Source organism: Prorops nasuta, unplaced genomic scaffold (assembly GCF_024137725.1).
Source record: "Prorops nasuta isolate Cenicafe-Biocafe unplaced genomic scaffold, Cenicafe_Pnas_1.2 PNAS00003, whole genome shotgun sequence".
Lineage (NCBI taxonomy): Eukaryota > Metazoa > Arthropoda > Insecta > Hymenoptera > Bethylidae > Prorops > Prorops nasuta.
Window position 1 is genome coordinate 6203394 of NW_027116800.1, and position 23239 is coordinate 6226632.

The 23239-nt window shown below is 43.1% G+C and overlaps 1 protein-coding gene across 6 annotated transcripts in view; it reads right to left on the reverse strand.

Moving 5' to 3' along the window:
* The window catches only part of LOC136786004 (uncharacterized protein CG43867), a 69380-nt gene extending 46335 nt beyond the window's left edge, over positions 1-23045 (reverse strand). For all 6 annotated transcript variants that reach the window (XM_066747419.1, XM_066747428.1, XM_066747417.1 and 3 more), the window contains exons 1-2: positions 22758-23045; positions 14620-15600 (exon numbers count right to left, since the gene is read on the reverse strand). In XM_066747419.1, coding sequence (XP_066603516.1) covers positions 14620-15456 — 837 coding nt within the window. In that variant the 5' untranslated portion in view covers positions 15457-15600; positions 22758-23045. The remainder of the gene's footprint in view (positions 1-14619; positions 15601-22757) is intronic.
* Between the last annotated feature and the right edge of the window lie 194 nt (positions 23046-23239).

Consider the following 23239-nt stretch of genomic DNA (forward strand, 5'->3'; position numbering starts at 1 on the left):
AGGCGGCTTCTTTTAAGCGAATCCTAAGAAGCTCGACAATAAAATGGACCGGCATTATTTATTAATTTCCTGTCTACTCACCCTTTCAAAGGTGGCTGCTCGATTCCTTTTTTCATTTTTTATCAAATCAATTCCCTCGACAATTTTTTCAGTTTACTCAATCTGCTTTTTCGGATTTTTCACTTAAAAATCATAAATCCGAGCAACGTATGAATCGAATTTGTTTGACAAACAGGATTCAAGTGGATTTCTAAAGCGATTAGCATACCGGATAGCTTGGAGCTTCAGAGGAACCACTTGTTCGACGGAAGAAGCTTCGGGGGAGTAGGCTGATTAAATTTACTAAACAAATTCGGATAAGGTGAGGCCGAAGGAGTTTGTGTGTTCTCCTGGTAGAACGATCCTGGAAGGCCATATTGTTAAAGTTCGATCGACTGTTAACGCAAGCGGGATCAGCGGAAAGTCTTTTCCCCGAACGAGCTTATCTATTATTTTACGAGCTTCCCTTTTTACGATCTACCTTAAACTTTAGCGCCCGAGCTTGCTCCTTTTCTTTTTTTTTCACCATCAGGACCAATTTTTATTTCTTCTCTCGCTACTAATGCCTCGGTGAAATATGAATTATAAAAGCTGTTTAATAAGGAAAACATGAAAACTGGAATAATAAATCGACCAATTGCTGAATTTTCCTAGATTCCTGCATTTTCTCCGGGAATAACGAATATCTCATTGAACGGATATTTTTAATTAAGGAGTCGACGTGGAGTTTGTTAAAACGGGGAATAATGGTGGAGGTGGCTCGTTACTTGTAAAAACCGAAACGAGGAGGCGAGCGGAAATAAAAAAAGGTAGAGTTGGCGGAAGAGCTTGCAAAACAGTTCGTTCTATTCCAATCACGTTTGCTCTGGCTGGCACGCTCGGAAAAATCGAAATTCGCCTGAATTGCCTCGCCGAAGCTTTTCTATACAGCCCAGTTATGTCATCTGACAAACTACGTTGGTGCGGGTAAAAAGCAAAATTAGCATAGAGACTCCAACTTTGCTTCTCTCGCACAAATCTCAATCATAAAATATCACTCTCCTTCTCTCTCTCCATCTCTTTTTCGGTATTCAGTTAGAATTTTGCGGCAATTTTTAGAGAAATTTTTCGCTTCTTCAAGTTTTTTGTACAGCATGAAAGCGGAGGGGCGGAGAGGTTGCTAACTTTTGACATGGGTGCAGGAAATGAAAGGATCCGCCGTTTGATTAAAAGCCCTTGGGCGACAATTGATTTTTCTCCCGTGTCCATTACACCTGCACTGTCCCTCTCTACTATAAAGGAGGAGGAGAAAGAGGAGGAAAAACAAGCCGGCTGTCCCCCTCGACAAACTTTTCATGCGTGACGAGACAAAACTGTTCGGGCCAATTTCTCTCCTCCTATTTATCTCCCTGACTTTCCATCCGCGAATAACCAGTGAATCCATTCGTACTCGAGGCCCTTAGCGTTTGTGCAAGCCCCAACTAGAGAAACAACGAAACAGAAAGATTAAGCGCGGATATATTTTTGCGTCATTGAAAAAACCAATGTTTACATTACGTAAGAGCTCCAGAAAGGGAAGAAAAAATTGTTCAAACGATCGAAGCAAGCGCACGATTCGATTTGATTGGAGCTCGAATTTCGTAGTTGGGCACCAGGCTTGAATTTTAATGAGAGAATCGATCGTATCGGAATCCACCTTGAAGATACCAACGAGAATAGTTCCTCTCCTCACTTTCCCTTACTCTCTCACACTTCTGAAATTCCAGCACTTTCAGGAACTCGAAACAATCGAGTTCGAAAACTTTTTCGTTTCATCAAAATGTTACAGTTTGGGAAAAAATAATTCTATCGAACTCTCTGCAGTCGTCGTGCTGAATAATTGATCAAAGTTATTCGAAGAATCAATGAAACCGTGGCTGATCTAAATAAGATTTGTTTATGTACGAGTTGGGACGGCGATAAACATTTGCGATCAACGGAAATTATGTTAAAAACAAAACTAGTTTCACTTGATGAATATTGCAATTTGAGAAGAGATAATTGTACGAAGAGCGAAGTTGTCCAGACTAAATCATTGATATACACTATTCGAGTGTCCAATGAAGGTACAGTTGATTTAAATTTGTATATTTACGGAGGGATGAAGGGGGGGGGGGATTATTAGCTATAGTCAGTTAAATTTTCGTTAAAAAAGGAATGATTTTCGTTTTTGATCGATATTGCAGATTGAGGGTGAAAAAAATGTACGAAACAAAAGTGTCCATGCTGAATAATTGATAAAAGCGATTTGAAGATCGAGTGAGAGAGGGTGGCTGATCTAAATAGGATCTTTTTATGTGGCGTACGAACTAGGAGGAGTATAATTAATTGTAATCAATGGTGGAATCTGGCAGGCGGTAATTCTGGAAAGTTTTATCGCGTCGCTCGGGAAGGAGAGACTATCGGTGAAATCTCGATGATAAGGTATAGCAGCAATTGTGCGGTAGGGTAGGGGGTGAAGAGTTTAGTGCCTGTTGAATCGTGGCTGGTCCCAGGACACATACGTTCAAGAAACTATACGAGGCATTCCTTAAAAAAAGTAGGAGAACGAGTATCCGTGGTCGAATTAAGGGGAGATGAAGAAGAAGAAGAAGAAGAGAGCACGAGAAGGGATGCTCGGCCCGTTAGACACGAGCTTTATCGTACGTCACCTACAACTACCCCTCGGTGTACCTTCTCACCCTGCAGCTTCATAGCCGAAAAGCCAGCCCTTTTGCCCAATGCTTTTTCCAGATTTACACCATCTCCACGGTAATGTCACGAGAGAAACATCAGCGAGGGAAGAAACGAGCAAAACCCCTGCCTAGATTATCACGCGCCATCGTATACACTTGAGATACTCTACTCGAGTACTCAGTTGATTTCATCCCCGAGTAACTTATCCAAGCAGAATATCTTTACTGACTTTATCGCTAATTCTCCTACTCCTCCATGTTGTTTTTTAAAATGTCCTATTCTGCTCCGCCGATCGGATGATCCATTTTTATGATTAGAGACTGGAGCAGGGAGCTTTGGAGAAAATGAGATTTTAAGATAAAGTCGAGAGTATGGAAAGCTATCAGACGGAGAGATGGAGTCGTTCGGCCGACGATAACAGCGAGAAATGGAGGCTTGTGCCAGCTTCGGGCCTCAGGGTCATTATTTTTTGATAACAGGCAGGACGTAAGGTGTACTTACTGGAAATCTCTGGCGCGAAAATCGAGGAGAGTCGCGCCAGAATTGATTAGGCCCAAGTTAACCCTTCGTTTCCACACCCTGGTGGGCCGTAATCGTAAATTGGATTTCTCGTCCTTGCGACGTTACGGCCATTTACCCCGGATGTGTCAGCCTCTCGCAATTTACACTCGGCTCTCGACCAAATACTTATTTTTCGCTAGAAATTGCGATTTACAGTATGCTTGAACGTGTAACTTCTGCTTGGCGATCTCGCTAAGTTGCAGTTTCTCTAGGACCATTGCAACCGGTCGTGATAAAAAGCTAGGCGTCTCCTATCGTAAAGTGTTTGGGAGGTTTTCGGACCAGGGTTTTATCAGGAAGTTTCTCTACCCATTCGACCGAGGCGAGGCAAGAACTGCCAGTGCTCTCATCTCGACTATTGGTGTTTCTCTGTACACTAATAACGCGTTGCCACCACGTCTCCTCAGAGACAATCACAATAAAGCAGACACTGTACGTACATCCACCTGACACCTATGTACATATAGCACTACAATATAACAGACGTTGTAGGCATGAAAGTCCTGCGTTATCTACGCTCCCTGTCCAGACAGTATATATTCAAGCTCACGTACGTGTGTACGTTGAAAGATGTATTAACATCCGTGTGTCATAGGGACAGGCGCTCCCATAAACACAGGCGCACGAGTTTACGTGCGCATTAAGGGAACGGGCATTGAACATAGGTGGCTTTGGTACACGCAGCGTGGTCAACGGATGCTTAATTAACGCCGGTAGTTTCCCCCTTTGGTTTTCCATCTTCCTCCCCATCAACTACCCAGTTCGACCCTACATATCCTGCAAACCTCTCTACACTCAAAGGGACCGGCGTGTTGTCGCATGCATCATGAAAATCCTTCCCCATCGAGCAGCATTATCGTCGCTGCTGATACGACTAAGCTCTTAATTTCCCCTCCCGAGATACTAAAACTATCGGAATCCATTTCAGCATATTTCGCGTTGGCTAACAAATCCGGTAGTCATACAGCAACGGTCAATCCGAAGAGAGCAAAGCTTCTGTGAAGTTTGCACAAGAGATAAGCAGAGTAGCGCAGTGGAAGCAGTGCGTGCGTACACACGTTAGGAAAATTGGGTGCCGTGGATGCCTTCTAGGAATACTGCAGCTCCATCTTGTTGGACGTAGAGATTCGAGCTAGAGTTTACCTCGAGGGTAAAATTACAATCCCCCAAGTTGGCAGAATTGCGCTGGAAATTCGAATAGTAGCTTGCCGGACACAGCTTCCAATTAGTGGCTTAAGCTCACTTCCGGCAAATTCCCTTTGGTCTCAATTAAAAGTTTGCCGTAACTTCTTCATTCTCGTGAAAGCCATCAGCTGTCTCGTCCTGTTATCCTGAAATAATTGTCGCTGGCATCTGCCAGCTCGACGACAGCCGTCTATTATTCCCGACTGACACGTCGTGGGCGCCGCTCTCTCCTTTCTTTCTCATTTTCTCTCTTTGCTCGAAGCCCCAAATATACGCGTCTCTCCGTCGATCCCATTCTCTTCCGGCTATAACGCCCAAGTTGATCGCCAATTTTAACTCCTTCCGTTTTATGCAGAGCTAGAAAATTGAAAAATTATCTAGTAAAATAAAAGCAAAATCCAAAGAAATGTTGATCGACATTGAGTTTATTCCTCAGAGTTACAGCGTTACCCATCACTGTCCTTGTATCCTTACACACACAGCGTAGGACACAACGCGGGTAGGTGTAAGTATCTACCACAATGGAAATTCAGGTCTCGCATGTCGAAACGTCTGCAATCGAGACGAACGACCAATAATCTACCACAGGCCGGATGTCACGCTGGATAAAATCGTGTGATGTAACATCGGACTCCTCCCTCGCGTCCCTGTCTCGTTTGTATGATAAACCTTTGACAAGAAAAGCCATGCACGGAAGTATCGCATTTTATGTGTAGCTCGCTGTATACTGCGGAGGCAAATTTTATCGTTAAGAAAAATGAATAAAACTGTTGAATTTTCGCGTTGGGACGGATGTTCCGCTGTTCTTTATTTTGCCGTAGGCTTTCAAGCTCGCCGCATGCAGTTGGCATATGTGCACGGCTGGTCCAGTTTGAAACGGACCGGGAGAATACCGTGGCGTGGCGCCTGTCTGCCAGCCAGAAAACTTTTGCGCCAATAAACGAGCGTCTCTGAATAAATCGAGCTTAAAGCGGGACCTACAACCGCACTCTTTTACCCCTTTGCCCGCGTCTTAGACTCCCTCCCATCCTTGCAGTATCACCCTTCAACGTCCTTTTTGCTCATACCCCCTCCCACCCCACTCCTCATTCTCCTTTCAGACACCGTCCAACTCATACCAAGAGAACCAGTTAGAGCTGCCTGACTGTAATAAAAAGCTCGCGCTCAACCAAACTCTTTCCGATATCTTCCTCCATCGAGTTTCCTCTTCCTTCGGGAAGTCCCTATATTGGCCCACGGCAAGAACCCAATTGCCACCTTGCAAAAAAATCTTAAATTCTCTCCAGAAAACCGGAAATTTCACGCTTCCAGACTCCCCAACTTTGATGGGTTAATCCGACTTTTATAAAAATTCCTCCGATATTCCTCAACTTTTCTCTTCTTCTTTAGTTATATTTGGTAATTGTAAGTTTTAACTGGGACATCTTCCTCGGTACAGATTTTGTAGGATGTGAAGTTTGGTGATGTGTAGGAATAGCGGATTGCAGAGAGAGCGAGATATTTTATCTCGCAATATGGGAGAGCGCAGTTTCAGCCGAAAATAAATTATGACGGACACGTCAGGTTATTCGTAACAGCTGATACAGCTGGGTAGACGGAAAGGGTGTCTCTAATTGGTGTAATCCCAACTGCATGTCGCCAGCTAAACAACTTTACTCTGGTTTTGTCTTCTTCCTGCATTTCTGAGGAATTGTCGACAACGCTGACAGCCTCGAGGCGTGTTCTCCAACGTACTCTATATACTATATGTATATCCATAGGATGTCATTTGAATAATCATCGAACCGGAAGTCATGAATAAATGCAGTCGCGTCGAGAGGCAAAAAAATTTTGCGTAAATTGTAAAATTATTCGGTATACGGCTGTAGAAAAAATCTACCATGGCATAAAGTAATAATCTTGTTCCGAATTTTCTCGTCGACTATTATTATTCAAAGGCACACCCTGTATGTATCCGTGAGACTCTGGGATGAGTTGGCTTCTTCAACTGCCACCACTTGAAAACGTCAAAGTGTTTCTTCAGCATAGAAGACAGGAGGGAAAATTAATTTATTCAAAAATTCGCTAGTTCTGTAAACTCTCTCACGAGCAGTAAGATGAGCGAATTAATTTCCGAGGATGAAACTCTTACCAAAATTCATGATGATGTGAAAAAATGAAGAATAGAAAAATATACATATTTATATCCGGATGAAAATACTAAGGAGCCCATGAAAGTCTGTCTGTGTGCATCCGGATGTACAATGCTGGAGGGTCCGGGTCAAGGGTCAGCTTAGAAAAGGGAACAAGGAGTCCCACACGTGCAGCGCGCAACATTGTTTTGGCACGTTTTCAGAAATCTACGTCGTTAAGTTTACGCGGTTTCGCGAGCTGCAAGTGCTTTATGCTTGCTGGATGAAGCAATTTCAACTTTGACGCTGGCCCATAACTAATAGCTGGCGTGACGATCTTTCGCACCCCATTTTACTACTTTCCTCCTACAACTTTGCCCATTCGAGCTCCAAAATGCACTCTGCTCTTACTCTTATTTAGCCAGTAACCCTCCAAATCCAATTTATCCAATAAAAATCTCTCTCACTCACTCTCTCTCTCTCTCTGACTCTTCAAAAAATTTTACTCGTTGCGAAAATTCAGAGACTGCAATTTTACAAATTTCCCTTTGTCAAAGATTTATTTCCCCGATAGAGAGACAAAACCCTGTTGAATGTTGAATGAAAGTGGCAAGTTCTGAACTGTCCTTGGGATTATCACTGTGCTTCAAGAACGTCGTTTCGCTTGCTCTGCAAGCTGGTAATAATCGAAAGTTGGTTTATTAGCTTGCACGTTGTGGTAGTCGTAGTAAATGTGCTTGAGCCATCCAGGAAAGAGAATTGGTAAAGGGAAGAGGAGGATCTGCTTTTGTTGCTGGACTACGGACAGCGTTATAAAGCTCCAGCGCATTTTCAGAGAGCTGCTCCTTTAGCTTTATATGCTTTAGCGCCACAGTCGTGTTTTATCGTTGAACGTTGCGCAAAGCAATTTCAACTTCGATGTCGGAATATCTAATGATATTATGATATTCTCGTAAACCACTGCTCTCTCAAGCTGCTTAATATTTCAGACTCCAAACTCGCCTCGTGAAATTTATTTGCGACAAGCTATTAATGCACTTTCCAGCTTACGCAACAATATTGCTTTATAATAATGTGTTGGTCAGAATGGTCCAATGAAGAGAAGAAGCTCGCTTCTCTCAGATGCGTTACATGTTTGCACGTTTGCTGAAAAACTGCATCAACGATGGATGTCATCAAGGGAGTCTCGTAAAGATCCTCGGGCTGCCTTCATTTACCAAAACGTTTCCATGTTTAGGTGGGAATCCTGTATAATAACCCTGAGAGGAAGGCTCTGCTCCCCAAAGCATACACAAATTTCACTTTGTCCTTAACATTCTCGCGTAGACCTCGGATTAGTGCCAATCTGCCCTTTCACTCGAAAGTCACTATTATATTAACCATAAAATACAACATATTAATTATTTTTCAACAGATTCGATAGTTTGGGGCACAAAATTTAAAGAGAACGAATATTCGTTGAGCTGACTGGAGGATGGAAGGATCCTGCATGATGAACGTGTCGCGGAGTGGAGAAAGTAGAAAATAGTTGGGGATGAAGTATTCATACGCGCAAACTGTCTAGCGAGTGTTTCCAGTGGCATTTCGCGTAGAACTCGCGAGCCCAGGGGAGAAGAGACGCGACTTAATCTTCGTTAGAATTTCTAATTTGCTAGTTTGAGAGAGTGGTGGAGAGAAAACGTTGTTACTTAAATATTTCCTTTCCTCCCTCCAGTTCCACACAGTCAGTCTCTCTTCATTCAATTCTCCACGTTCTTGCCTCCAGTCAATTTTCCTCTGCAACTTTTTCATTCAATAGCGTCGTTAACTTTCCAGTCTAGGCTGCCTCTCAGTTTCTCTCCCATGCACGTTTCCCTCTTCCCTTCGATTCATCAAGCTCTCATTTTACACTCTTGGCCTTCGCGCCTCCTAGCTCCTCGTTGCTAGAGCTCGAAATATTTTTAATCTAAGTTTTTGGCTCGGCCGTTGCCTCCTTCCTAGTCGAGGCATAGAGAAGCGTTGCATCGTAGGCCGATCACGATCGAGTTTCGCTTCTTTTCCACCTCGTCCACCGAGACGTCGAGCAACCCTCTTCTTTTGGAAGCCGTACATCGATATAATCAAATTGTCAAATACTTTTCTCACCTCAAACGAAATTCTATTTAATTTGAGAATTTCACAGTTTTTATACCGTTTCCGTTCATACCAAGTATTTCATTTCGATGTAGAGAGAGGTCGGCTTTCACGTATAAACCTGGCATCAATATTGATTCGCCAGCTTGAATGGGGACTCGGCTAGCATTCTCCAGGCACGAGAGCTCCTCTCTCTCTCTCTCTTTCCCTCTCCCTCTCCCTCTCTATCTATCTATCTTTAACTCTCAATATACGTTCTTTCTCTATTCCAGCGTAAGAAAGGATTGCTTCTTCCCTAAAAGACTATCGCCAAACATCGATAAACATTCGTCGAGTGGTGGGAAATTCAGCAAACTCATCAGACTGCAGAAATTTTGTGTAAAGTCGACAGAAGCAAAAGAGAAAATGTTTTTCTATAATGGAATAAATAGACGTTAAGGTTCGATCAAGGTGAAAAGTTGGATGGAATATTGGCATTTGCCATTTCGACTGTCCCTCGTCTAAGGCGAATGGTTGTAGCAATTAATAATTGAAGGGAAACATGAAAATGGAAAATTAATGAAGTAGGGTGACGGTTGGTTGCTAACCTGGTGTGGGGACAGTGGATGGCTGTACAAATCAAGATAATGGCGGATATTTCATGGTGATGTAACGGGTGGCTGAATTGTATAGGTCCCAAGGGATTTCGGCATTTCTAGATATCATCTGTATCAATAGAAAGGATTCCCTGCTCTGCTTTTCCCCATTTCCATCTCCTTCCTTCTCTTCTTCCATTCTGATTTGACTTCTTATTCCTCCACTCCCTCCCTCTTTAATCTCCATCCTGTTGCATAAGGTTCAATGAAACATATATATAGGTATCGATCAGTTTTGGCTTCCTACCAAGTCGAGATTTTCAATAAGTAAAGATCGACAGAAAATTAAGCATGATATATATAATAAAATGATATAAAACATTCTTCTCTCAGAATATTTTAGTTTTAAAATTATTCATCCTGAAAATTTTCCTCTTAAATCTTCATTCTGTTACAAATATAAGGTTCAATGAAACATAGATATCGATGTATTTTGGCTTCCTACCAAGCCATTATTTATAATTCGTAAAAAAGATAAAACAAATTTAAGCAAGATAAAATGATATATAAATTGTCCTCTTTCGAGGATAGCTCATATAGTTTTTATAGGATAAATTACAGCTAAGAATAATTGTTGGGATTATTCACCCTGAAATTCTTATTCGTTAATTTTCATTTTGTTACATATAAGAGTCATTGAAATACATACATATTGATGTATTTTGGCTTCTCCTACCAAGTAACGGTTTTCAAATTGTAGAAAGATGAAAACAAAATTAAACAAGATAAAATGATATAAATCATCCTCGTTCGAGTATGGATCACAGTTTTTAGGATAATTCATCATTTGTTTTGCTAGTGAGGGCAATAAATAGCGATAAAAATCGTGTCGAACATCGCGTGTCCAGTTATAACAGTAGCAATGCTAAGCAAAAACAAGCGTGTATGATTGGAAGGAAAGATGATATCTTGGTATTATTGGCACGTAGCATGCGACAAGTGCTGAAGCAAACTCTAAGCCTTTTGCTAAATTACCGAGATAAACTCTAGTACTACCGCCTTATCTAAGTCTAACACGAGTTTAACTCGTTAAGCTAATTTTCTTTCTGATCCACAGAAATTCAATTTATACATTTGTTTCTCTCCAAATTGTTACACATTGTTGCAATTTAAATCAACAAGAAACGGACATAACATCCTTAAAACTGATTACAGGGGCAATCAATCTAATTATCAAAATCCTATCATACATAAAAATCAGTTTTTTGGATCCAACAAAGTAACGTTTATTTTTCACATATTTAGTTTATTAATAAATATATACTATATAGAAATTTACAATGTCATTAATAGCATATACAGACAAATGTGATAATGATCAAAAGAAAATGAATACAATAATCACATCTTTTAAATACTGCATAATCTTTTTTAACGAAAATGCACATATTTATCTAAATTATTAAATAACTAATTCACCTCAATTGATTCTTCAACTTTAACCAACGCAACATATTAATTTACACGTACCATACGTTAGTTTATTGTACACGATAGACAAATTATTACACAACTACAATCGTTCGTAAGATTAAAAAAGGTATTTGTCGTTATAATAAAATATTTTTAATAAAAGCTGTTAATGAATAGTAGGAGGGATATTTTGTTGAGTATACAATACAGAAAGTAGGTTTACATTGCGTAGTGGGTAGGTAGGTAAATTTGTGGAAACACTGCTGTGATAGTTTGGTGTGCGGGCTGCGAGAGAGAGAGAAAGGTTGGAGGGTGAGGGATGAAGTGTTTGTGGAAGGTCGAAATGAGCGTCGAAAGTTTATGGAAACGTTGACGAGAATTTCGCGAGTTGGAAATTATACGTTTGCCCGGGACTCGCCATATTTCGACGTTTTTACGCTCTGGTACAATAGTCGAGTCCCCTCTTCACCCCTCCAGACCATTTCCAGCCCTACCCCATCCACGTCTCCGTCCGTTTTTATTACGGCGACGCTAGTGCTGGGTTAAACGAGGAATCGCTAAACCGTATCGCTGATTCTGCATACAAAAGCCTCGCCATGGATATTCCACAGCTGTACACATTAAACTTCATACACAGAGTTATTCCAATCTGGCCGCTAAGCTTTTTTAATCTCTTTAAAGAAACTCTCTTGATCCTCACCCCCCCCCCCCTCCCCTCTCCCTCCCGGATCTCATATTACATCAATCTTTCACATTTCTCTGATTCTCTCATTATTCAATATACATGTGTATCCGATATTTGCGCTTTTCTCCAGGATTATCAAAAGAACAAGCAATTGGCTCATTTTAGAATTTTTTCCACTTTTCATAGGCGAATTTCGTGGAAACGCAAGAAGTCGTCGCTGATGATGTCACGAGTCTGTCGCTGATGGGATTTGAAAAGGGAAGAGGAGACATGGTGCAGAGGAGCAAAAAGTTGGCGAAAAGTAAAAGCTCCTTATACGAGACTCTGACACTGTTCAGAATGCATACTTAACAAGCGAGTAGGCACGTTTGACGCCAAAGCACGTGCATTTTCACATTTCTTTTTCATTCGGTTTTTACGGTAAATATGAAACGGAACTCCATCATGCATTAGCACCGCGTAATAACAGAATTTTTATCGAATTGAAGAGACAAAAATTGTTTAAAAATGAGGAAACAATATTTGTTTACAAATTTCTTTTACAAGACAATGAAATTATAAAGAGTTTCTTAAAAGTACTAGCCAAGTTTCCAAGAGAAATGATATATCTGGGGAGAAGAGGTACCGTCAGCTTGACAAACATAAAAGTTGAAGGTCCTTATCGGGCAGCTCTATACTCGAGGACATAATGCTGTTACGTCACTGGGTTCGGTGAACTCAACTCGTAACCTCTGTGTTTACATCGCTTAGGATAAAAGCAACACAATTATTTCACGTCCCACGTTGTTTCCCAACGGTTTCCTTATCAACGCAATGTTATATATATATAAGCGCAACTGTCCCAATTTTAAATTATCGCTAAAGCGCACAAGGTGTTAAAGAAGCAAACTATTCCTCTCCTTTGCCAATAAATACATCTATTTATCTCTCTCTCTCTCTCTCTCTCTCCCTCTCTTTGGCAACAGTTGATAGCATCGAAAAAGAGAAAGCGCTGCAAGAGATACGTTTGGTGGAGGCTGAGCACGTATGGAGTGGCCATGGCACAAAATTGCGGAAATCCTCAAGAGGGAAAGCGGAAGTGGCGTCTCGCTGTCCACCTCTATTTCTCTCTTCTTCCTCCATATTTCAGGTTTTTTTTTGCCTCGACTTAAACCTGACATTTTGAGGAAAAGGTAAGAATTTTGGGCATGCGTACTTTTACTTTTAGAATTGCGGTCACGATCGATTGCCCCGGGGAGGGATGATGCAGCAAGTGAGAGACAGTCGCGCGAGGACTCCAACTTCTCCAAGAATCAACCATCTTCGGTAGGGAATATCCCTTTTTCAATTATTTTATTAGAGACTAAAAAAGGACGCAGGAGGAATAAACCGATGCATCAACACACTCAAGCGGGATGTCTATCTGTGTGCGCCACGAGTTATCGTGTTGGCGCGTGGGTGTTGCGGGGAGAGGGTTGAAGGAATTTTAGTGGATGGCTGGCGTACGACGTCAAACGAATGGCACGACACTCGATTATACGCCGTGCCATTTTGGCCTGGTCCCTGTCCTCATTTAGTATGCACAGTCACGTGTGACGATTTAACGCGGACATTCTGAGATAAGGCGCATCCCTGCAAACCAACCAACGCCGTGAGGCCAGCAGTATCACCAAAAATCCCCCCGCAATTCCTCGAAGAACCCTCGCCCCCCACTTTTACATTAATCGTGCTGGCACCAATACAAAGCGTATATTACATCCCATACTCCAGTGGATGCATCACTCACTCCTCCGGCGTTTATTACTACACCGATCGATCATTTATAAATATGCGAAGACATTTCGCGCAAAGCTCGCAATTGGAGTGACGCTAATGGCCAGAGAATCGACACTGACACGGCTAATAGCGCATAACGAGAGTCCAATTAGTATAAGCCGAGATTAACCGGTTCCCCGCTCTTTGATGAACCAATTATAGAATCAAACTCGTGCAGTCAATCGCTCGCTAATGTTGTTAATTTTCAGAATTATTCCCAGCAGGAAGAAGGATAGAGAGCGAACAAAAAATATGGACAGGGAGTAGTTTCACAAAGCTCCGATAAAGTCTTATATATATATATATAGGATCGATAAAGCTGAAGACGGAGACCGGAAGTCAGTCGACCTTGGCAGTTTCCTCGCGCTGATATTTCCCGGAAGGTCCGCGGGGGACCAATCGAGCTAAACGATCCGTGACTAAAGCAATAAGCGAGCGTTCCGCGTGGGCTAGCGGTAGTCGCGGGGTTCGCAGGACCTTTCAATGACGAGGACCCTCCACGCGCCTCGCCTCGTGTTCCTGCCGCGTTTGACGCTTGAAATTGATGCTCCTCCAACACTTGTGAATCTTCGTCCTGTATCGTAAAGCTCCGCGTCGAGAAGGCAAAATAAATGTTGGTCCTGTTTAGCTTGCTTAACCTCTCCTCCTGCTACCTGCTCGCTCGCTCGATTTATGTCCCTTGCAAATCTTGCGCGACTGCCTCTCATCCAGCTTACGGCGCTCTCGTCAAATCTTATTTATCGGGGAGCCCGGAACACCACTCTCTGTGCCTACAAAGCAAGGAAGCTGTATGAGATACGGCGAGGAAAGCTGTGTGGATTAAGTCGAGAATAATATTGCGCATTTCGAGGAAGACATGCACTGGCGAAAGAAATTCGTAAATTCCAATTATAGAATCAATTGATCTGTACTTACCGGCGCAAGGCTTCACCGCTGAATAATTAAACTGTGCGCGTGATTGAACGAGCGAGCCTCCATATTTCATGGCACGAAAATTCATTCGACGAGTTACACTGGATAAACTAATTGCAGGAAGGTCGATCGGCGAGGTTCAAAGGCTGCTGAAACGCTCGATCGACATTGGAGCACGCTTATACAAATTGCCCCTTTAAAAACTCGCGCAACGTACATCCATTACGAAGAAAAAGTCGCATACCTTCCAGATACAGATTGGAAAATTTCATACGAGTCAATGAAGCGTTTGATAAATCTAGGTTGATGATGGGAATATGGGGAATGGTACCAGGAATCTTTTTATTCGATCCTGGGAACTCGGCCAGGGAGACTAATAAAAGTCAGTCTCGCGGAAATGGAGAACGTACCGAAGGCATTTGGGGTGCGGCAACTTGGCAATATCTCGAGGAACGCACGCGGCTGCTGAAGTACTGACCTTTTCGCGTAGCATATCTCGAACCCTGGTGGCCTGACTCCTGCTCCTGTGGAGTTCCAGTTGAAGCTCGAGACACCTCTCCTGCCAGTTGAGCTCCTCGACCGCGGATGAATATCCATCGAAGCTCTTGGAAGGACCGTAGGGTCTATCGGTCTTCTTCTCCTTGGCAGCCTCCATAGAGGGGGGCCCGGTCCTCGGATCAACGAACAGTCTATTCTCATTGAATCCACCCCGTTGATCCTGATGCCTGTCCGAGAACGAGTAGGATCTATCGAAATGACTCCTCGCCGAAGATCCAGCCTCGTACCTAGGACTCCTGGAGAACTCTTTGGCCTCGAAGAATCCTGCATTGGAGGAGGCGAAATCGGTCTGTGCTCCGAAGGTCCTTTTGTCCGCATATTCCACGTGTCCACTGGACTCGGACGTGAAATCGTAAGGGCTGCACTTGGGTTTGGTTTCTCTGAGCTCGACGTAACCGGCGCTCCTAGCAGATTCGGCGAATGATTTGTCCTTCTGGAAGAGCAAACTTGGCACGTTCACGTATGGCGAATCTCGTGGATGTACCGGTAGCAAACAGGATCCCGGTGCTTCTTGATTGTTATTGCTCCCAGAATTGGATGCGTGGCGGGGTCTCGGGGGCGGTACCGGGGCCCTGCATCTCCTACGGGATCTACTGTCCGGTGATCCAGGCAGAGATCCCTCGAGGACTCTGGCACTCAGCTGGGGGCTGCACGGTGCCGAGCTCGAGCCGTATTCGCCGGTCAGTCGAGCTATAGGATCCAGAATCTGCGAGAGTCTTCTAACCGGTGAACCTCGAACTTCCGACGCATCTTCCATGTTCCGGCAGACTCGCTAGGATTCAGCTTCCAGGACTCTCACCACGACTTCCTCTTCCTCTCTCAATCGCAGGGGATCATCTCGCCTTCCCCAAAGACACCTCAGTCCTTCCTCTTCTCATCGTCGATCGATCCACCGCTCAACCTGGAAAACCCAAATTCATTTCAATCTCCACTGAATCGTTTTCACAAACATGCCCACTATTTACTAGGATTTCATTTCACAATAGTACCTGATGAACACGACGTGACTCTGGATTCTTGACCGGGGACGGAAAGGAAGGAGGTATTAACGCGACCCGAGTGTTTGCCTTACTAAATTGAAAGCTGTAACTCGTTGGGGTGTCTCTCCTAGCTGCCTCTCCCTCCCTCCCCCCCCCCCCTCTCTCTCTCTCTCTCTCTCTCTCACTTTGGTACACTACCACTTCTTCTCACACTCTCGCTCAATTTGCATCTGCCTCAGCCTCGCTCTCATTTCAGTCCCTCGGAGTTTCTGCGAAAGCGTCGAGAAGCCTTCCAGCTTGCGTCAAAGAGAGACTGAGAGAGTCGAACGAAGCAAAGGACTGAACGATGGACAAAGAGCGCTAATGAGAAACCCATGTAGACAAAGATCAATGCAGTTTCATCGAAATAGGAAAGAACCAACGGTTTGAGAGACAAATGGAAGAAATAATATTGAGATGAAAGTGTACGTGAGAGATTCTGACGAGATGGAGGGTTCTCCGTCCTCTGAGTTTATTTTAAGATCGATGCTAAAAAGGGCCAAATGAAAAACACAGGATGGTAAGAGATCCCGAGGGATCATTTCTTCCAGAATTGTAGAAAAAAATTGTCGGTCGTCTGTTTTAACATCAGTCTCAACCCTTTACTTTTTCCTTTACGTTAAATCTATTATAGTCGAAGAGGAACAGTTTGATGAAGCTAGCTTGTAACAGAGAGGATTGCACGGGTCATAGCAGAGGATTTTACTTTCGAAAGAAAACCGTAATTATACAAATTGGTAGCGAGGTAGGAAATGGGATACTCGCTTTTGGAAAAAAAATAACATCTACGAGTTTTACAGTCGTCCCGGAAAGGTAAAAAAATCGTCAGTCGTGTGTTTTAACATACCCTTTAGCTCTTTCTTTAAATTAAATCTGTTATAGTTGAAGAACGGTTTGACAAAGCGAGCTTGTAATGGAAAGGATCGCACGGGTCATAGAGGGGGGGGGGGGGGGGGAGAGAGAGAGAGAGCTTTTATTTTGGAAAGAAAACTATAATTATAAGAATTTTAGTAACCACGTTCGTATTTGCGCATGTATTAAAAATAATAGTTAGTAAGCGTAATATTGTGTGTCCTCTCTCTTATTATTTATAGCGAAATACTGTAAAACAGTTATTGAGAGATTGGTACCGGTGTTGTAAGAAAGCGTATATCCGAGAGACCCCCACTATGATTCCCATTCCCTATGATAGTAAGCGCAAGGGAGTCAAAGTGGGAGTCCCGAGTTCCCACTTCCTTGCAACACCGATTCGATGTAATAAAAGTTGAGAAGAAGTAAAACGGCAGAGAGTCGAGTGAAGAGATTGGACAAAATTCAAGGGAGAAAGAGTCACAGTTGTATTGCGTAATATAGTTAAAGAACAGTTTAATGTAACCAAATGGAAACAGATATGATAGCACAGATCATAGCAGAGGCTTTTAATTTCCAAGGAACAGTATAATTACACAAATTGGTAGCAAAGCTGATTCACATGTAGAAAAATGTAAAATCAATTTTAGCGGTGTATCATCATTTATCTCTTTTCCCTCTTGCATCTTACTGAAATACTGCAAGCACTTATCGAGGCATCGGTGCAATAAAAGCCGAGAAGGAATAAAACAGTAGAACCGAGTGAAGGGAGTGGAGAAATTTACGGGAGAAAGAATTATACCTTTATTATTTATTGTGGTTGAAGAAGAACAATTTGATGAAACATCGATAACAGGGAAGGTGCGAAGGTCATAAAAAACTTTTATAAAAAAAAAACTGTAATTATACAAATTGGTAGGATGTTCGGTTCACATTTAAAAGAATAAGTAAAATAAATTTTAGCGTTGTATCATCGTCTCTCTCCCTTTCCTCTTGTATCTTACTGAAATACTGCGAGAATTTACCGAGGCATCGATGTAATAAAAGTTGAGAAGGAATAAAACAGCAGAGTCGCGTATGAAGGGAGTGGAAAAATTCAAGAGTGAAAGAACTGTAGTTTTATTGTTCATTACAGTTGAATAAGAATAATTTGATAAAAAAAGACAGATATAGTAAAGGTTGCAAAAGTCATAACGGAGGTTTTTATTGTCCAAAGTAGACTGCAATTAAAAAAAAAATTAGTAAGGAGATTTATTCGTGCTTAGACAAAAATAACCTCGAGTTGGCGTTGTATCGTCTGTCCCTTCCCTCTGCGCATCTTAATGAAATAATGCAAAGCAGTTATCAAGGCATCGGTGCAATAAAAGTTGAGAAAAATAAAATGGCAAAGTCGAGTGAAGGGAGTGGAGAAAATTCATGGGAGAAAGAATTTGCAAAAGGAGGGAAAAGTGTGCAGGTCGAGACTTGCACGAGTGACTATGCCGGGGGAAAAATCGTTTTTTAAACTCGAGAGGAGCGATCTAGTTAAAGTTGAAGTCCTGAGGTGGCTGCAAAAGCAAGCGAGGACGAAGATTGGCGAGGCTTTTTTTCGTCGCGGCTCGCGTAACGCAAAAACCGTTCGAAGAAAGTTAATTTGAAATTTATTCATAGACACTGCAGAACTGCCAAGTCCCTTGTGTATATGCGTTCCCCCTCCCTTCCAACCCAGTCTTTGCCCGCCACCACGTATTATTATTATCATTATTATTAAACTGTGTGTACTACAAGAGAATGTCGTGGTCCGAACGCGGAACCCGCTATCTCTAGACGAGAGCGAAAAAAGATGTCCAAGAGCAATTTCATGAATACGTAATTTTATTACAATTAAGTCTTAAGCCCGGCGATCGATAGCCTCTTCTAATTTTCCTCTCGCCCGATTCTCATTACCAAGTGACCCAATTTTCCACGAAGATTCAACGCGAACGAAATCATTTTATGAAAATTCACCTATTTATAAGGAATTATACAAAAGGATCCTGCGAGTCCTGTCTGCCTTATCGATCTTACCTATCATAAAGCTCGTAATGTTTTAATAAAACAGCGATACAGGTTTTATTATTACCTAGCTATAACTGTGTAGCGACGAGCGCGCCTCGTCGGTGACTTTTACCGGAACGACATTTCCCGTTTCCTCGTTTGGGACTCGTGTTATCTCGACGATTTTACGAGATTCCGATATCTACCTTTCTTGTCACTATTTTACTCCTCCCGATCCTCTCGCTACTTTTATTTATTTCTCGATCTTTCTATTTTATCCTGCTTATGGCGTTTATCGATCCCTACACGCCAGCCTTCTAACCTACAAAAACGTTATTTCACGTTTCGTTCTTCGAGCGCAGCATCTCGCAAACTCTTCTCTTTATCGACAATTTATCGAAAATATATCAAGGAATTGATCGCGTTGTTGATAAAGTAAACTTGGCGTTGACACTCGCGCGTTTACGATTACTATTTGGTGGCGCGAACAATCTGAACAGAAAACACAGACTCTGGCGAGTGGCTTCGGGTGACCATTTCCGAGGAAGCACTTTGAGCACTTCCATGCCACAGCGGCAGATAACCAAAATAGAAAGCAACGAGTCGGGAGAGGAATAATTTGTCGCGCGAAAACGCGTGACTCTCGTCAGCGGAGCACCGGCCGGCTACCATACCACCACCGAGTCGCCAGAAAGCAGAAGCCCCAACTGGCCCCAAGCCCGTCGACCAGTAGTGGCAGCAACAGTAGGGAGCTTGGGTGAACATTTTTCCGTCCCGTTGACTCGACGACTCCCCCCCCCCCCCCTCCCCACCAAGCCCATTTTCCACTCAACGAGTCACCACCAATCGGCAAGACCACACGAGTCTCCAACAGACACTTATGAAACATTCCGCGGGGAAAGAAGAAGTAGGTAAATCTCGTTTGGGAAGGAAAACAACTGCAAAACGACGTGCTTCCAGGTTTTACCGCGAAACCGCAGCGCCATATGTATTATTTATACGTTTCGATAGATGCTTTAGTGCTGCGCCAACGCCATCTCTTTTTCCCGCCGAAATCATAACCTAACCTCTCTCCGCGTGCAATTCATAAGACGCCCGTTACTATCCTTCGACCCCTTCGACAAACCGCGCTACAGTCGCACTTTATTTTCCCACGCAAACTATTATCATCACTTTTTCAATTTTCACATGTACCGTTTGATCAAATTACACGTTTAATCCTATGAAGATTCCATTTTCGTAATTTACATGAGAAGCAAATTCTGCATGGAGTATCGACACTTGGTGTCGCTAGCAGTGGCTGTAGCAAACAATATCGCAAATGGGGGGTATTGTGAAATCAAGGGCTTTCGAAGGATAGATCTCTTTTTGATGGAACATTCAGTCCAGCGTGTATGCAATTGCAGCCGATTGAACAAGAGTCCCTATAATATCACCGTTACGCATGCGGATTCCCTTTCTACGCGCAATTAGTATCCATTGTGCGCGAATACATCAGCAAAAGCACGCATTCGGCACATTTGATGTAGCAGACACAGTGGATTTCTCGGAAGAGGCCGCGGTGTGCACGAGACACATGGAGAGCAACCTTATTAGACGTTAATAAACAAAGTCTCGCGCGGACACTCAAGGAAAGAGCATGGGCTCGTAAATCGCCGTGAATCAGCGGTGAAAAAGATCATAAGCCTTTTTATCGCCAGGTTTTCTTCCCTTTCGCGCGATTCAGCAATAAAACTACACTATTTATATCCCTAGTGACTCAAGAGTCCAGAACCGAGCACTTTATCTCCTCCTAAAACCCAGCACTAAATTAGAAAAATTATTTGACAAATTTTATCTCTCAACCTCGAATAAAAATTGCAACACTTTTTTTATTTCTAACAAGCAGTTTTCTTTGTGTTTGCCATCACCCATTATAGATGATCTTACAAGCGTTCGAAAATTACGACACTCGAGTATTCGTGTCGAACGTCTTTATCGGGATCAAGTTCCACTCTTGGACTCCTTTGTTTGGACGAAACGAGAGATCAGGTTTCGAGTTGTACCTAATTCCACTTTTTTTTCTATAGTAACGGACCTGGATAGGTTCACTTTGGGCGAAGAAAGCGATAATGGCTGTAAATAACGACTGAACAGGGTCACCGAGGGTCTATGGTTTGGATGAGTTACTCGTACATTAGGGAAATTGAAAAATCGAGTCTGGCCTTGTATAAAACAGCTAGAAACGAGCTGTCAAAAAGTTTAAAACTCGATTTCTTCCACACTTCTGGAAGATCCCGCTGCGCGCGCTGGTGTGTCGCCAGCAGGAATTTTCTCTTGCTCGCTCGCGGCTTGCTTGCGCTCCCCCTTTTTATTCTCGCAGCTCGTAAACTCTTCGCCCATATCCCACGTGGTTCCTCGCTGAAAATCATTCCCCGGAAAGCGATATCTCGGCGAAACAACCCGCTGGCCATTATGAGATCTACCTTCGTCATGTTCCACCCGTAAATCGCCCGAATATGGACGGATATTGTCGAATAAAATCGAGAGAGAAGGCTCGTATAAAGCCTCGCTATACCCAATAAACACGTGCTCACTACTCCTCTCCCTGAAAATCACGCCTAACTTCCGCTCGAACACGGTCAAATGTTTCTCGTCTTTATTGTTTCCGGCAAAAATCTGCTTGCTTTTGCATCGGAATTCCCAATGTTTACATGTAATGGTTATCGTCCATTTCTTTTGTGGAAAGTGATCAGGAACTCCCTGATGAAAATATATTGGCGTCATAATTCTGAGGTAACGGCCGAAGGTCAAACACACCCACACATGAGCTATTATGCAACGTGCAAGCGGTCACCGGTAGGCCGATCATAACCTCGCTTCATATTTTCCATAAATTATTCAGTCGCGCTCCCTGTTCGCGTGGTTTCACGCCGTTCCGGGCCAACTAATGCAACGGCGGATTAACCGCTCTTGGTCCAAAACAGACGGGTTGCTGACACGTCAGCTGCAAATTCGCCCTTTTCACGATTATACCACTTTTCTCGAGCTCCCAATCGCGACAATTTTCCGCCTACGTAAGTACTTCCTTGCCTCGCTCGTTTTACCACCAACAACGATTAGAAATTTCGAAGAAACATTTTACGAGACACCGGAGACAGCTTTCAAGGCCAATTATCTGCATCTTCAGCGGGAAATGTTGCCAGTTAATATCAATTGATATAAATTTAACGTTGTAAATTTATGTTAATTTATGGAGCCTATTAAAGTTAACACGATCCCCTTTGAATGGAAGAAAAGTGGAGAATACGCGTTGAATTTTTGTCTGACGTCGGAACTCGGAAGAGGCTAGTGAGGAACCAGAGATGAATTTTTAGGCGCGAATAAAACAGAAATTTTCGAACGCTGACCTTTGCCCCCGTTGAGAGAAAAGGAGGCAGGTCAGTTCGGATCGTTCTCGAAGACTGCTCGTTGGCCGTTAGTCGATTAAGCGCGAAGGCTATTGGAAAGGACACACTTTAGGAATCGCAGTGATCACAGATGTCCAACTGACTCTGGCATTGCTTGGTACTTTTCAAACTCGTTCACTCTCTCCCTTCCCTTCAACACACCCAGCCTGTCCCGAGAATCGAGTAGCGCGACTAGTAGCAGTAGAATAGGAAATACTACTGTCAACTTGCCAATTGACAACCACAAACTTCTTTCCATTCATTCAACCCTCCTCCCAATGCGTTTGCGAGTCATATCTGAACCATCTCAACTTTTCAAAAAAACCTGTCGATATTCCTTACTATGGTAGATTTGCACTCGGTAGGCTCATTATTCGATTTTGAGAAAATTAATTGTTCGTTGTATGTTGAAAAAGAACAAGAAAACATAAGGGTATTTTTGGTTGTTAAGAAAGAGACGACGATTCTAACTTGAGAAGGTAAAAAGGGCAGACGGAAGATACATTCTTCAATCTTCCATCTCGCTCAAATCGTAATCCGTATGTTTCTTGAGATAAAAATCATCGAATCTTAGTTAGCTGGCAGATTTACGGGATGACAACTCGGCTAAGTAGGTCAGGTATAGTATATGTAGACGATGATTCCTAATAAATAGGTGAAGCAACACACCTAACGCTGAGGAATTTTCGGGGATAATCGAGGTCCGTCGGAGATTATGTGGGAATTTTCTGGATAGGGGCACTCACCTTGATTCAACGGGGACTGCGGAAACGGGTCGTAATGATTTGAAACGGGCGCACTGGGTCCACTCCAACTCCATGCCTGAAGCACGCAGGGAGCTCGGTGTCAGGGGATTCGCAGGTGATTTTGAAACAGCTGGGAAGAAGACGGGCGGTGCTAGTTGGATTTGCCTGGCGCCGTTGGTGTTGGACGTCGATGCTTTTTACACGGGAAAACTGAATAATCACGGAACGAAGGCGCGGAAAACACGAAAATTCACGGGATCCGTGAATTAACGTCACGAATTACGTGCGTCTCGGCCAACGGCAGCCGCGACAGTGGCGACCACTTCCGCCAAGCGCCCCAATCAATCCCCCCTTATTCCCCTAGAATAAATACTACCACCTTACCAGCCTTACCCTGGAATCTAGATATCTTACCACCCAGTTCAAACTTCAAAACACAGCCCAATAAATTTACCAGATCTTTTTAAAATATTCAACAATTT